This window comes from Leptopilina heterotoma, unplaced genomic scaffold, assembly GCF_015476425.1.
Source record: "Leptopilina heterotoma isolate Lh14 unplaced genomic scaffold, ASM1547642v1 Lhet_99, whole genome shotgun sequence".
NCBI lineage: Eukaryota > Metazoa > Arthropoda > Insecta > Hymenoptera > Figitidae > Leptopilina > Leptopilina heterotoma.
In genome coordinates this window covers 171626-188802 of record NW_025111206.1, presented here as the reverse complement: position 1 = coordinate 188802, position 17177 = coordinate 171626, and the positions used below count along the sequence as shown (strand labels likewise).

Below are 17177 nucleotides of genomic sequence, written 5' to 3'. Positions count from 1 at the left end.
TTTTTAATAAAAAATAACTTTGAATACAATTTTTTTTAATAAAAAAAATTTTAATACAGATTTTTTAAATAATATAACCTTCCAATAGATTTTTCTTTTAATAAAAAAAATTGTCAATAAGATTTTTTTTAATAAAAAAGATTTTCAATACAATTTTTCTTATAATAAAAAACCTTTCAGTACGCTTTTTATGTTTGGAAAAAAATTGTGAATTTCGAATTTTTATTGTGGAAAAAATTTATATTTCATGGAAACACAATTTCCGTATAAAATAAAAAGAGATTTTTATTAAAAAAAAAAATTCTAATTCTTTTTTTTTTTATTTTTCTTTGCGAAGAATTTTTTTTCAAAATGGAAAAAATTCGTGATTTCTAAAACTAGGGAGTAAATAAAAAAAACAAACGATTCTTTAACTCCACAATATAGAATTGTCTGATTAGAATTTTGGTCCAGTGTCAAGTTGAACTGTCTAGAGAGAGTATTTTAGATGCATGGTTTAAATTTATCTCACAATGACCTTAAGTCACATCAATTGAAATGAAAATAAATTGTATTTTTTTTTCATCTAATAATGAGAAAAATTCTTCAATATTTTTTATCACACGGTTAAAATTAGTGAAAATCATTTTTAAATGGAAAATCCAATCTAAAATTTATAATCACCTCATTTCCATAGCAGAGCATATGATGCACCGTGATGAGAGCTTTAAAAACCACCGTCCAATTTGTATTTTGTGACCGTTCTATCAATAAATTGGCTAATTGTGGAATCGATACATTTGGCTCGTTCGTGCAATGTATTAAATCTGCAAAAAGAAAGATAAAACGAGTATTAGTGGTGATTTAATTTTATCAGGAATTTAATTTTTGTTTTTTTTCAATTTTTTCCTCTATATTAAAGACTCATTAATATACAGAAATAGAAATGTGGAATGGAAAAAAAGCAGTGAAAGTAATTTACGATAAAAAAAATACCAATACGGGAAAATAATATAAATTAAACGTTCATTCATAATAATAAATTAATTATTTAAAAATATACCAACTTTCGACCATAAAAATAATAAAAATTCGAAAAAAGGGCGAATTTTCGTCTTTTTACTTTAACTTTAGTTTTTCAAAATTCAAAATGTCGGAACAAATATGGCGGATGATACAATTTAAAATTAATCCGATTGAGTGATCGTTAATCTCAGCATTTTATTTATTAATAATAATAGTAATAATAATAATAATTATTATTATTGTTATTAATAATAATAAAAATAATAATTATTATTATTAATAATAAAAATAATAATTATTATTATTAATAATAAAAATAATTATTATTATTATTAATATTAAAAATAATAATAATTATTATTACGACTATATTATATTATTTTCTCATTATATAAAATTTTAACATAAATATTTAAATATCCAAAGACAAAGATCTCGTTTCGAGTGAAATTTATTTTCCAATTAAAATTTAAAAGTGTGGACTTTAATTAATCAATTATTGATGATTTGCAAAAAAAAAAAAAAAAATCGGGGATAAATATAATCTCTGTTTATGTGAGGTTCATTGAACGACGATCTAAAGAAAAGATTTCTTAAGGATTACAAGACGTTAAGATTATTACAGGTATTGGTATTTGCACGTGTGCCACTTTCACTGCTCAGTTGTTCAATGATCTGAACCAGTTCACTCGATTATAAAATCTTTCGCTGCAAACTGTATACATATATATAACAATTTACTCGATTAGAACACAAAAGTTCAAACTCTATACCGAAGATGAAAAGATGTGCACTTTCATTTTTTTTCTCAAGCAAATTATAAATAATTACATCAACATAATAAATACACTTTGTATTTTAATAACATTGTAATTACATTCTCACACATCATTTGTTATATAATTATATTAGTAAATTTCAAACAATTTTTATACAATAAAATTTAGATTAAAATTTTATACAAAATTTTATATTTTAAAATATAAATTTCACGCAAAATTCGATTTTATTTGATTTAAATAATCAAATAAATTTTTTTTATTGTATTATTGACATTATTATTATTATTATTACACTAAAAAAAAATTATTTGATTCAAATAACCGATTACTTGTCTATTATCAATTAAATGTTTACTTGAATTAAATAATTTTCATTTATGTCCCTTAAATTATATTTGAATCAATAATTTCAGATTTGAGGCAAATACCATTTAATTAATTTAAATAAAAATTATTTGAGGCAAATACCATTTAATTGATTTAAATAAAAATTATTTGACTCAAAGAAATATTTACTTGATAATATTAGACATAATCGGTGATTTGAATGAACTAAATTTTTTTTCAGTGTATTATTATTATTATTATTAATTTTTTTCCTATTATAAAATATTGTTGTTATAAAATACTAAAACTATAGGTACTAATTCTTTATTATTAAGAAAATATAAAATTAATTGTTAATTAAATAATTAAAAATAATGATTTATTATTTATTTACGATTTATTTATCGTAATTTTTAATTATAATAATAATAATTAAAATAACTCTAAATAAATTGATTTTAATTCGATAAATAAACGATTAAGAAGTGATCAGGTATCTAAATAGTGGAATATTTAAGTTAACGTTCGAGAAACTGATTTTCTCGCCCACGTGGAGAGTCTACTCGACAATAATAATTTTGTCTTTAAAGTGGTACAAGCTCAATTACTTGAATTCCCAGCTTGACGTATTATTTTAATACGTCTAACGTTGTAAACGCAAACTGCTTGAAAATGGGAAGCAGGAAAGATGAAATAATTTTATATAAATTAACCTTGACCGCGTCATATTGTCCACAATTTTATTTTCCACTATAACAATAATAAAAATGATATTAAAAAAAATTTTTTTTTTCTAAATATACTCGGAAAAATTTATTTTCATTCAAATAATTTAATTAATGTTCATTTTTAATTTTTATCAATATAATTATTATACAATTAAATATTATCAAGTTAAAAAAAATATACGTTTGGTGAAAATAAATATTAAGTTAAAAATAAAAAATATATTTATTTTTATAATAAACTAGCAACAATTCGCGCGCGACAAACTTTTTAGGACAAAATTAGCAATTTTAAAAATAATAGAATTTAAAAATTGGTAATTCAAATTTTTGTTGAAAACACTAAAAAAATTCAATTTTGGAAAAATTACAAATAATTGCATAAATTCAATTATTTTCAAGAGTGATAAAATTCTTCTCATAAAATTCAATTATCTTTCAAATTTAAAAAAAAATCCTCGTCAAAATAAACTAATTCACGAATAAAAAAATTTTTGATAAATTTTACGAATAGAAAAAAAGTTCTCAGGGATATTTTTTAATTAAATATTTAGTAAATTCTTCCACAGTTATTTAATAAATTAATTTTTTCGATTTTTGGAAGACGTGTATAAAAGGTAAAAGAAAAACACTCTTTTACTTTTTTATAAAATAGACGACGTTTCGGTGGTCAGGTTCGCCACCATCATCAGGTCACTTTAATAGAAAAATTTAAAAAAAAAAAATTAATACAACAAAATTTTTTAAAATTTAAATTCAAACAAAAAATAAAAAAAAATTTTTACCTAGTTAAAGTCAATAAAATAAACATCACGTCAATAAATTAAAAACATAAATAAACGCAATACAACAAAAAAAAAATAAAATATTTAAATTTACAAATCACAAACATATTAAAACGAGTGATTAGTCAAACTGACTGAGCCGGTGACAATTTTCGCGTTATATACAGTCTGATGGGGTCAATGACCCGCAATCGAAATATTATGAATTATAACCATTATTTCAATTTATTAAGCAAAGGAAAATAGGAATTACTAAGAAACTGTATATCTTCCTTCTTGTTAATAGTAAAATTATTGCATTTAATATAAATCATCTCAGAAATTAATCGTTTTTTATAAGAAGTTTCATAATCTAAAATTTCTGCATCGTCAAAATTAAAAGAATGATTATATTCAGTTTGATGTTTGTTCACAACGGATTCGAGGTTTTTGTTTTTATGCTCGCTAATTGCGAGTATTAATTTTTTTTAAAAAAATTTTTCTATTAAAGTGACCTGATGATGGTGGCGAACCTGACCACCGAAACGTCGTCTATTTTATAAAAAAGTAAAAGAGTGTTTTTCTTTTACCTTTTATATACGTCTTTCAAAAATCGAAAAAATTAATTTATTGGATATTTTTTAAGTCTCGTGTCTCGTGAAAAAAGGAAAGATGAGCGAAAAAAAGTACGTAAATGTATATTTTAAAATCCCTTTGTAGGTCCTATTAAAAAAAAAAATCTACTTGGGTCTGAAAAAGAAACCAAAATTTACATTCGAGATGAAACGAATGATCTTTCACTTGACCCAAGATTATAAGCAAAGTGTCGCGTTAAAGCTGATGACTCTTCAGTACGTGTCCTTGGTCTGAAAAAAAGATCGATTGCATCGACGCTAGTTTAGCACAGCGTTGGTAACAACCAATGATGTGTGTTTCATCTTAGCGGTATATATTACATTATTATACATCAAACAGAATCTTATTCCCATTTCTCAGACTGATGCTACTTTTAAAGAGAATTTTTCCCAATATATACAAAATTTTTGCCTAATTAGAAGAAAACGAGATGAGAAAAAAATACTATAAAAAATACTACAAAAAATACTACAAAAAATATATTAAAAGAATATTTATAAACAAATACTATAAAAGAATACTATAAAAAAAATCTATATTTATATCAGATTCTTTTTTTACATATTTGCTATCAATGTGAAGGACGAGGTATGCGACAATTACATATTTCCGCACAATAAAGTTCAAAGACACCGAAAGAAAATTTATTTTTCTCATAATCAACTGTACGAAAAATAAAAATTATAAAATAAAAAAAAATTACAAGTAAATACACCCAGAATAAAAGTATACATGACTGAATCTCTTATTTGTTTCAAATAAATTTTATTTGGTTCGAATAAAAGTTTTTCTTGTGCTAAATAAAATTTTTATTTAAGACAAATAAAACATTTCTCTGGGTGTAAATACAATTAAGTAATTAGCATAATTTTAAATTTGTGAGAAAAAAAATTGACGAAAAAAATTCTTTTTATAATGATTATTTGAGCGAATTGAACAGGGGTACGTGTTATCATGAATAGTTTCTATTGTAAGATATATTAAATGACAGCAGTGTTACGATCTAGTTGTAGGTATATTTCATGACTCACATTGAGGAGAAAAAGATAATTGCTCTTTATAATGTAATCTTTGACACGTGCAAGATACAAGCTCATTAGATTTAATTTTCAAATTTGAGTTTCGCTCTAAATAATCTTATCTTTTCTCAAAGAAAAACTGTAGACAGTTTTTCCTTTACCTCCGTAGAATATTTCTTTATTTTATTTATATTTTTAATTTCTTTGTATTTTATTCAAATTTTTTATTTGAAATAAAATGAATTAAAACAAAATAAATTTTTATTTTATCATTCAATTATGATTCAAATTATAATTATAGTAGAGAAATAAATATTTATTTTATAAGAATTGTAAATTTTTTTTGCAAACAAATATTTTACTGATTCAAATTTTTATTTTTTGTTACAAATAAACATTTACAACAATAGAATTACGCATTTTTGTTATATAGAAATATTTTTTTCATTAAAATTATAATTATTTCTTACAAATAAACATTTATTTTATTAAAATTATAATTTTTGTTACAAATGAATGTTTAATTATAATTATTTCTTGGCATAAGAAAATATTTCATTGACGTTCAAATTATTTGTTATACAAATATTTTTTTTTATTCAAATTTGTTACAAATAAATATTTATTTCATTAGAATTAGAATTTTTGTTACAAATAAATATTCGATTCCAATTATTAGTTACCAAAAAAAGAAATATTTAAAATTAAATTTAAAATTACTCATTACAAAGAAACATTTATTTGTTGTTTATTAATAGTCAACTAATTAATTATTTGAATCAAATAATTTTTTTAAGTTGCAATAACCATTCAAAGAAAATATTTCCTAATTATTCTATTCAAATCGGTTATTTGAGTAAAAATAAATTTTTTCTTTAGTGCAAGAATTTAATTTCTCTTGAATCAAATATTTCTTTGTCGCGAAAATAATTAAAAAAAATGTTTACCAGTCTTTCGAATCTCGAGTCAATATTAAAACATTCGTAATACTTTAAAATGAGAAGATTCACCAAACGGGCATATATACAAATAAAGACGGAAATAAAGTCGAGTGATATTTTACTTTGACCGACTTTAAGTTTCACACAACGTCTCTAAGTTTAGACCGAATCTTTATATATGTCAGGTCATGAATATAAAAAAAATTGACAAATTTCTAATTATTCGTTGATTAATATAAAATTAAGACCGATTGTTATTAAAATATTCACCAATAAACAGGAAAATTTTCTAATTTTCATAAACTAGGGGTAAATTATTATTATTAATTATAAAGTTCAGTGACTTTATTTATCGATTTATAAATTATTTTCTTTATTTTATTTTCTTTTTAGTTTTTATTAAAATTATTTTTATTTTTTTTGTTTTTAGTTAACGAAACTGATTTCAAAAAATATCGAAGAAAAGAACGTCCTTATTGCGAGTCAATTAATTTTTTTGGAAAATATAAAAAACATGATAAAAAATACGATAAGAAAAAGATTCAAAATCGAAGATATATTTACATTTTGGAAATATTTTTCTATAAACTATTTGCTTTTTTTTGCCTTCTAAACTGAAATCTCAAAAACTTGATGCAATTGGGACAATGGCGTTGTGAATATCTCCTTTAAGTATTGATCGTACCACTGAAGCCAAGCCCACGAAGCCTTCTATAAGTATACAAGTCTATATAGATTTTAACAATATTCAGGTTCAATTATAATCCCAAATACAGAAAAAAAACTGAAAATTACCGTAAAATAAAATTTCGAAAAAGAAATTTTATCTTCTTTGAAATCTGTAACTAAACAACAGTACAAACTTTGCTTCTCTTCATTTTTATGATGAAATGATTAAAAATACGATTAAATCATCTAAAATTCTCAACTGTAACAAAATTATTTTACTTCTTTTCCCTTATTTTGATTTAAATAACAAAATAATTTTCAATACAACCTGAGAGTTAAGCGCAACACAGGAAAAATTCTACTTCTTTTGATATTAAAATCCCCTAAAGAGAAATAATTCATTTTCATAAATAAAATGGGGAGAAAAAAAAAATTGAAATTGTTAACGTAGAAAAATGAGTTTCTCGCGAAGAGAGGAAAAGAATTTTTTTTACAAGAAAAATGCATTTAAAAAAAAGAGAAAAGGAGAATAATTGTATAGCTTTTAAAGCAGAATTATATTCATTGAGACAAGTAAAGACCTTGACCTCGGAAGATTAAAAGAAGAAAAAAATGTTCCATTACAGTGACGTGTACAAGAGGAACGTGAATTTTCTTTTTATTTTTGTATTTCTTTCTCGTAAAAGGAACTTTTATATTGTTCACTAAAGCTATCATTAGAGTAGGAAACTAAAACACCTAATGATAACGGATCGTTACGGTCAGTAGTCCCTTTATTTGAAATTCTAGAATCCCGTTTGCAATTATAAAACTCGTGCATCTCACAATTAAATAAAGGAATAGTGGATGAATTTTATATATACGATGTTTATTGAATAGCTTTTGATTTTAAATGTGAAATTCTTTTAATAACATTTTTTTGTTTCAAATCATTTTAATTTTCACTTTGAAAATGTTATTCTTTGAAAATAGATTTTTTCTTTTATTATTTAAAAAACGTTATTGCACTGAAAAAAAAATTTATTTAATTCAAGTAAATATTTATTTGGTTTAATTAAAAATTATTTAAATTAAGTAAATATTTCTTTGATTTAAATAAAAATTATTTGATTCATAAATAAAAAAAAATAAAAAAAATAATAAAAATAAAAAAAAATAAATAAATAAAATATTTATTTGGTTAAAATAAAAATTATTTCATTCAAGTAAATATTTATTTGGTGTAAATAAAAATTATTTCATTTAAGTAAATATTTATTTGATGTAAATAAAAATTATTTTATTCAAGCATGAATGGTTTAAATGAAAATTATTTGATTCAAGTAAATATTTTTTTGATTTAAATAAAAATAATCTGATTCAAGTAAATGTTTATTTGATAATAGACAAGTAATTATTTGTTGGAATATAAATTAAATTTTTTTCAATGTGAATTGATTCTTACTTCAAAAATATTTTATTTTTACTGTGAACGAAGGAAACGAGTGGAGTAACTTTTTCTGCATAATTTTAGATAATAATAAAATTTAAAGTGTCTAGAATTTCTGTGTTATTTCTACAGAATAATGATTTTTGCTATTTATAAATATTACTATTTTTATATATTTAAAATTTATAAATATTACTATTTATAAATATTTTAATTTACAAAGATTACTATTTATATTTTATAAATATTAATATAATTATAATTTTTACCATTTTTATAAATTTTACACTGAAAAAAATTTATTTAATTCAAAGAAACATTTACTTGATATTTTTTTTAATCTAATGATTTTTGTGTAAGAACATAATGCAAACAAAAATTATTTCTCTAAAAAAAAAATCAAAATATATTTGAAAATTTTAATTTCAAAACAAAATTTGACTTTTTCCAGAGAAATAAATTTGTTAATTCAATAATTAATAATAAAATTTTATTTTATGCTATTCTAGTTAAAATTTAAACTAAAAACACAATAAAAAAATGTTGAAAACATAAAAATGTGAATTCTCGTATAAAATTCCCTCATATTTAAATATTTCATTTTTTAAATATAATTTGAAATATCAAACTTTTAAAATATGGAATAATAAAATGTAAACGAGAAATTTGTAACATTTTTGTGTTAAAAATCAAAATTTTCCCACAATTGAATATTTATAGTTTATCGATTTTCTATCATTTTCATTCAACCTTCATAAAAAAATTTTTCATTTCTGAAACATATAAATATACGTAGAAAAGACTGCGAGAGATTATTTTAGTTTATTTCTGGTTTAAAAAAAAAATCCCCTGAAAATTGCAGTGAATGAAAAATAATTACAATTAAAAATTTTATTTATTGAAAACTGCAGAGATTGAAAAATAATTACAATTCAAAATTATATTTATTAATAATCCCGTCAAAAACTTTCTTGAATATTGCAGAGATTAAAAAATAATTACAATTAAAAAGTTTATTTATTAAAAATCCCTTGGAAACTGCAGAGATTAAAAAGTAATTACAATTAAAAATTTCATTTATTAAAAACCCCTCAAAAAATTTCTCGAAAATTGCAGAGATTAAAAAATAATTACAAATAGAAATTTTATTCATTAAAAATCCCTTAAAAAATTCTTATACTCGAGATAAAAAACTCTTCATTCTAGACAAGAAAAATGTAACGGATAAATTGTCATAGAAGAAAGAAAAGGCAAATATTTAAGAAAACAATTTTTTGGAAAGCAATAATAAATATTTGAAATTTATTGTTTAGTCGAGACAGTGTAGAGGAAATTTATATATACGTATATATTACTTCTCCAAATAAGACAATAAAGCCAATAAAGATGTCAATGACCTTTCTTCATTTTTATTCACGACGATTGAATAATGAATAAAATACAGGAATGTTCGACATAAATTCGAATATAATTTTCAATTTTTCCCAGAATTACAAAAAAAACGAGAAAGAGCAAAAATATTGATTTCTTATTAATAGTTGAAATTTTTTGGTCTTTTCTTCCGTATTATAATCATGTCAAGAATTAAATTTTCATAATTTTTTTTTTATTTTTTGTGAATGAGAGAACACTTTTTTTTACTCTTTGCAATTTGACTGCACATCAGAGAATGAAAACTGTGGGAGATCTTAATGATTTTTAACGACACCAAACGATGAGTATGGTTGCAATGAATTAAGTGAACGGACGCTATCTGTCTCAAGTGGAGTAGTGTTCTCGACCTTGTCAGCCATCCTGTTCTAATTATAATCGCCCAAACAAACTGCAAACCACGTGCAATCAGCTGACATTTGGCGATGTAGAATTTTAATTTTTCAAAAGACTTCAAAAGATGAAATGCATACATTGTATGCGAAAGCAGACTCTTTTAAGTTTCGTAGAAAATTATATATTCCAAAAAAATTCTCAACGATCAAATGAAGAAAATACTTTTTTCCTACATAGATATTTAATCGTCCAAATAAACTGCAAGCCATCAAAATTAACAACAATTAAAAATATTGTTGACAGCGATACAAATAAAAAACAACAATAATACATTTTGAAACACTTTGTCATTTTTTTAAATCCAAAAATATATGGTCAACCAAAAAAATATGTTTGAATTAAACATAATTTTTATTGACTCAAAATAAATGTATTAAAATTGTTAAAAATTGAGAATTGAAATTTTTTTTAAAATTATTTAAAAATGTTATTATTTTTTGTATGTATTTGAATTTTTGGAAATTTGTAATTAAAAATACTAAAAAAAATATTGAATTTTGAAAAATTAAAAGCTAATTTTCATTAATTTTCAATTTTCAATTTACATTTAAAGATTTTTCATTAATATTTTTAATAATTCAATTATTTTCAAAATTTGTAATTAAAATTCTTCAAAAGTTAATATTCAAAAATTGTAAAAAAATACTTGAAACAAAAAATTATTTTCAATTAAATTTTACAAAATTAAAATTATTCAAAAAAATTTTTATTGTAGATATTTAAAATAAATTTGTTAAAAATAATATTTAAATAATTTTTTGAAAGATGTCTTTCAATTATATATACAGTTAAAAAAATTCCAAATAATTCAATTTTGGTAAAATCTTTTAAAAATAATTGAAATTTGATAAATATTTTTGAAACAATTGAATTTTTTGTAAAATTATTTTAAAATAATTGAAATTTGATAAAATCTTTTAAAAATAATTGATTTTCTGAAAAATATAAAATAAATAATCAATTTTTCGAAGAATTTTAATTAAAATTTTCACAATAATTGTTTTCATCAAACTGTTAAAAATAATTCTGAAAATTATTTTCAATTCCTATGTATTTGAATTTCCGGAATTATATTTTTAAAAATATTAAAAGTAATTGAATTTCAAAAATTTTTAATAAAAAAAATTCTAAGAATTACTTTTTTAAAAAAAATTTTAAAAATTACTTTTTTAGAAGCTAGTTTATATTCGGTTTCATAAATTTACACTTGAAGATTTATCATTAAATTTTTTTTGAGAAATCAATTATTTTCACAAAATTTGCAATTAAATTTCTTCAAAAAGTTGATTTTCAAAATTCGTAATAATACCTGAAAAAAATCAATTATTTTCAATTAAATTTTACTAAATTTCAATTATTCCAAATCTCTTTATTGTATATTTCGAAAATTTAATTAGAAAAATTATTCAAAAATAATTTTCGAAAGATTTGTCTATAGTTACTTTTTAAAACTAGAAAAATCGAAATTATTTGCAATTTATACTAAAAATATGGTATTTTGTTGCAATATTTGGAAGAAAAGTAAAAAAAGTTGCAATTTTGTCTGAGAAGCAAAGAAAGAAAAAATATCTCTACAATAATTTTTTTTCACTTTGACTTTTTATAATTGCGCAAAACCAGAAATAGATTTAGAATTCAGGTGTGTATATGGTTATTGCATATGAAATAGAAAATGCATCAAACTCATTAATTTTCCCTTTCTGCAAAGTCAAGCGACCTTTCCCTTTCTCTCACTGACTCTCGGAGTGTGCGGTGTATCGTTGATAGTCGCGAGGGGTAGAGGCCAAGCTTTATGTCCAAGTCATTCACCTATGTGAGCCTAACAACGATAATATACCTCATGCTTTTCGCAGCCGTGCGAAGCGTGTCGTGAGATTTGTCTAGTTTCGTCCTTTTTTTCCAAAGATTATCAACAATGATTTACTCCCGATCTCTTTTCTAATTATTCTTACTCACAACCGATATTGTAATTCTTAGATCACACTGAAGAAAAAATTTATTTCATTCAAATAACCGATTAATTGACTATTATATCAATTAAATATTTACTTGAATCAAATATTATTTATTGGAGTCAATTAAATGGTATTTGAACCAATAATTTCAGTATTTCTTTGCTTTTTCAGGATTACCACGCTTTTGCTCTTTTCAAATTCCCTAACTTTTCCAGATTAAAAAACGAAATTTTTCCAGGTTTTTAAAACGAAAATTATTCAAAAAAAACACCAATAACTTCATTTTAAAATAAATATTTAATCGCATTATTTTTTTTTATAGAAATTAAGATATTCAAAAATTTGAAATTCAATAACGTATAAGAATATTATTAATTATTATAAAACATGAAAATATCGATCGTCTTCGACTCGGAGCAATCGATATTTTTATGTTTTATAATAATTAAAACTTTGCTACTTTCTTACTGTAACTTCTTCAAAAATTATTTTCATCATTACGATTATTCATTTCTAGAATTTTCAACTAAAATTCTTCAATTTATTTTTAATAATTTTTGAAAAAGTTCTTTGTGAATTTTCAAATTCATTTGTTTACAATTTAATTTTACGAAATTTCGATTATTATGAGACATTCTTCAATTAAATATATTAGAAATTAAAAACTTCAAATAATTAAAAAAAATTCCATTAAACTTGTTGAGAAAAATTAATTGTATAGAATTCTTAATTATAAAAATATGAAATGTTCAAATTTTCAAAGATTTTAATTTGAAATTAATTTTTAAATCAACATTTATTAGAAAATTCTAAGAGAATTCAATTATTTAACTATAAAAATAAATAGTTTATTAAACAATTGAATGTTTCTTAAAATTGAATTTTCATAAAGAATTTTATCAACAAATTTCTAAATAATTGAATTCTCTTGACAAATTTTAATAAAATTTTTAAAAACAATTGCATTTTTCGAGAAATTTAATGAAAATTGTATTAAAAATAATTGAAATTCTGCCAAGAATTTTATTAAAAGTTTTGAATATAATTGAATTTCGGAGAAAAATTTTATTATTTATAAAGATAATTGAAATTTTGACAAGAATTTTTGTAAATTTTTAAACATAATTGGATTTCTGAGAAGAATTTTATTAAAATTTTTTTGAAAAGAATTGAATTATTGTTACGCAAAGAATTTCATTGAAATTTTTGAAAATAATTTTATTCTTCAAAGAAATGTAATTAAAAATGTATTGAAAATAATATTTGAATTCTAATAAATTAATTGCAGCAATGGTTTTTAAAATAATTAAATTTCTTAGATAAATTTTAATAAAATTCTTAAGAATAATAACTTTTTTCGAGGAATTCCATTAAAATTGTATTAAAAATAATTGAAATTCAGCTTTGAGTTTTATTTTTTATGAAAATAATTGAATCTCTGTAAAAAAAATGTTATTATTTATGAAAATAATTGAATTCCTGTAAAAAAATGTTATTATATTTATGAAAATAATTGATATAATAAATGAAAATAATTTGTAAATAATTGAATTGCTGTGAAATTTTTATTATTTATGAAAATAATGAAATGTTTGCGTAGAATTTTATTAAAATTTTTCTTAACTAATTGAATTCTTTTAGGAATTTTTATTAAAGTTGTAGATATTAAAAATCATTGAATTAAGGAAAGTTTTTGGAAAAAATTAAAATTTTGACAAGAATTTTATGCAAATTTTTGAAAATAATTGAATTTCTGAGAAGAGTTTTACTACTTTTGAAAATAATTGAACTTCTGCAATCATTTCTAATTGCTTCAAAATTCAATTTTTGTTTTAGTGTTTTTAACTAAAATTCTTCTATAAATCCATTATTTTTAATAAAACTAGTTAAATATACAATTAAAAAATTTAACTAATTTCAGAAGAATTTTAGTTTAAAAATTTTTTTTTTAATGAAAGTTTTTTAATATTTCTAATTAAATTTATTTAAAATTGAAAAGCTTTACAAAACCTTAAATCAAAATCTTTTGAAGTTCATCTACTTATGAAAATTGTAAACGCAATTCTTTTGAAATTGAATTAATTTTGTAATATTTAACCCCTTAACTGTTTGAGGAAAATACAACATGATTGTCCTAAACTGCCCAGCGGAATCTAATACTTTCTCAAATAGTATAATATATTTAAATTATAATTAATTATTCAATTATTTTCTAAAATATCATTAATGACCCTTATAATTTCTTATAATATTGATATGAAGAAAAATATCTATCAATTTATATACAAATTATATTTATTTTAGTGATAGTGAACACGACCCACGGGTGGGTCGGAAACACCCGTGCAGAAATCGCCACTTTTGTTCCCGATTACCGCCCTGGCCCCGGTCGGGTTTTCATGATCTGGCCCCGACTTCGTGGCCCCGACCAGGACCAGGCCGGGTTTGCCCAAGGATCTACAAACAGCGCACAATGGGATTTTTTTTACAATTTACTGTTCAAAACTGTCTACAGCCTACAATTCTTAACCGGTTTCAGTATTCTTTATTTTAAATTAAAGGCAAATAAATTCTTAAGACATCCCTTAAGGTCAATTTTTTAGTTCTTAATTGTTTATAATTTTTATTTTCAATCAAAGTTAACAAATTAATACAATTTTTCAAAAAAGGAGGCTTATTTTCTTATTCCGTTGCTGCATATGATCTGAATCAGTTCAAATTAATACAATATGACCACCACACAATTAATAAAACAGAAAGTAATTTATATCAATTGTTATAAACAGTATTAATTAACAAATAGTTAACTTTGATTTCTTTCCACTAAAAAATGTTTTTTTCACCTTTTCTTTTTAATTTAAGTTCATTTAAAGAATATTTGTCCTTTTTGATTATAAAATAACTTATTTAAATTGTTATAAACAATATTAATTAACAAATAGTTAACATTGATTCCTATTCCACTAAAAATTTTTTTTCACATTTTCTTTTTAATTTAAGTCTATTTAAAGAATATTTGTCCTTTTTGATTAAAAAATAACTTATTTAAATTGTTATAAACAATATATTAAATAATAAATAGTTATGTAACTTACGTTCCTGTCCACCAAAAAAATTTTTTTCACATCTACTTTTTAATTTAAGTTCATTTTAAAAATATGTGTCCTTTTTGTTTAAAAAATAACTTATTTAAATGGTTACAAATAATATTAATTAACAAATAGTTAATTTTTGTTCCTTTCCACCAAAAATTTTTTTTTCACGTTTACTTTTTTATTTGGATAATGTTAAAAGACCACGGATATATAATATTAAATATTTAAATAAGTTATATTATAAGAAAAAAGACATATTAATATTTTTTATTGGAGAGGAATCAAAGTTAACTATTTGTTAATTAATGTTGTTTATGACAATTGAAATATATTACTTTATAGGTTTTTAATTGTCTGCTGGTAATATTGGATTAATTTGAACTGATTTAGAGCATGTGCAGTAACGGAATAAGAAAATAAACGTCCGTTTTTAAAAAATTGTGTTAATTTGTTAACTTTGATTGAAATTTGAAAATAAAAATTATAAACAATTAAAAACTCAAAAATTGGCCTCGAGGGATGTCTTAGGAATTTATTCTCCTTTAATTTAAAACAATAGGACAAACGCACCAATTATTTTTCACACTTAAATTGAAATTCCATGTTTAAGGCAAAAAAATAAATTATTATTAATTAATAATTTTTAGTATTATTGTGAATTATTAATAATAAAAATTTTTTTATTATTTTAAAAAATAGTTAAATTATAAATAATAGAGAATAAATAATTAAATTAATAATTTTTACCATATTATTATGATAAACATATTAATTTATATATATATATATAACATACATTTTTAATAATTTTTCTATAAATAAATATGATACAGTCAATTTATTATGATAATACTGTATATAACGGTCCCATGATTCAAAAGGAAGTTTAAGCGAGGTCGCTTCCAAGCTTGCGTGGCTTTGCGGTATGTGTATTTGACTTGCGTCCTCGAGGTCTAGGGTTCGATCCCCCGTGCGTGCGATATTTTTCCGTCTTAGTTTTAAGTGTTTTGTGTATAATTCTTAATAATGTTACATAAAGTATAGGTTTAAATAATTATTAACAATAATAATAATAAATTAGGCATTAATTTAAATAAGATAGTCTGTCTAAATTAATGAAAGAAAATAAGAAAAATATTTTTTTTAAAAACTTAGTTCAATAAAAGCAATTCTAATAATTATTTACATTTTTAATGACATTCATAAAAGTTTATTTACTACAAAAATAATAATAATTATTAATATTGAAGTAAATACTCCCCATGCTTTAATAATCAAATAACGAGCTTTAATATAATAAAATGCAGTCAGTATTGGATTTCTACCTGGGTAGCGAAAAGATCGGGGGAAATCCCATGGCCCCGACCGGGTCCCGACAGGGCGGACAGATCGGGCAAAGTGCCATGGCCCCGGTCGGTTTTAGTGTTTCAACCAGACCGGGGCCAGGTCGGGTTGCCAGATCGGGGCCCGGTTTGTCCCGATCTGGCCCCGATCTGGCCCCGGTCAAAATTTCTGCACGGGCAGTTATGGCCATACTTTTTCACGACCCACCCGTGGGTCGGAAACAGGCAACGGGTTAAGTGAAATTAGATTTCAAGAATAATCACAATAACTTTAAAAAACAACAATTTTCCAGAATTTCGATAAAAATTCCCTGACTTTTCTAGGTTTATTTCCAGGTTTTCCAAGTTTCCAGGTTGCGTAGCAACCCTGTTTTGATTTAGTAAATTTTACCAATAAATTAGTAGAAATAACTACTTATTTGTAAAATTTAATAATTTAATTAGTAATCTCTCCGAATGATAAATTACTTTCCTTTAATTATTTTTATTATTATTCTTTTTATTATCATTATTATAATAATTATTATTATATTAAGAAATTAATAATAAACAAAAAATAATAATATAATAAATTAAAAAAATGTAAAAAATTTGTGGTGAGAGTAATAATGTCTGATAATTCCCTGAAGATACGAATAAAAGTTATTTGCCGATAAATTA

At 22.1% G+C, this 17177-nt stretch overlaps 1 protein-coding gene across 10 annotated transcripts in view; it reads right to left on the bottom strand.

Annotated features, from left to right (window-relative positions):
- The window catches only part of LOC122512444 (phosphatidylinositol-binding clathrin assembly protein LAP), a 60690-nt gene that overhangs the window by 30780 nt on the left and 12733 nt on the right, over positions 1-17177 (bottom strand). For 9 of the 10 annotated variants that reach the window (XM_043628270.1, XM_043628273.1, XM_043628271.1 and 6 more), the window contains exon 2: positions 664-806. In XM_043628270.1, the coding sequence (XP_043484205.1) occupies positions 664-806 (143 nt within the window). Of the gene's footprint in view, positions 1-663; positions 807-3624; positions 3761-17177 lie in introns of those variants that run through there. The other variant, XM_043628274.1, reaches the window with a different exon arrangement.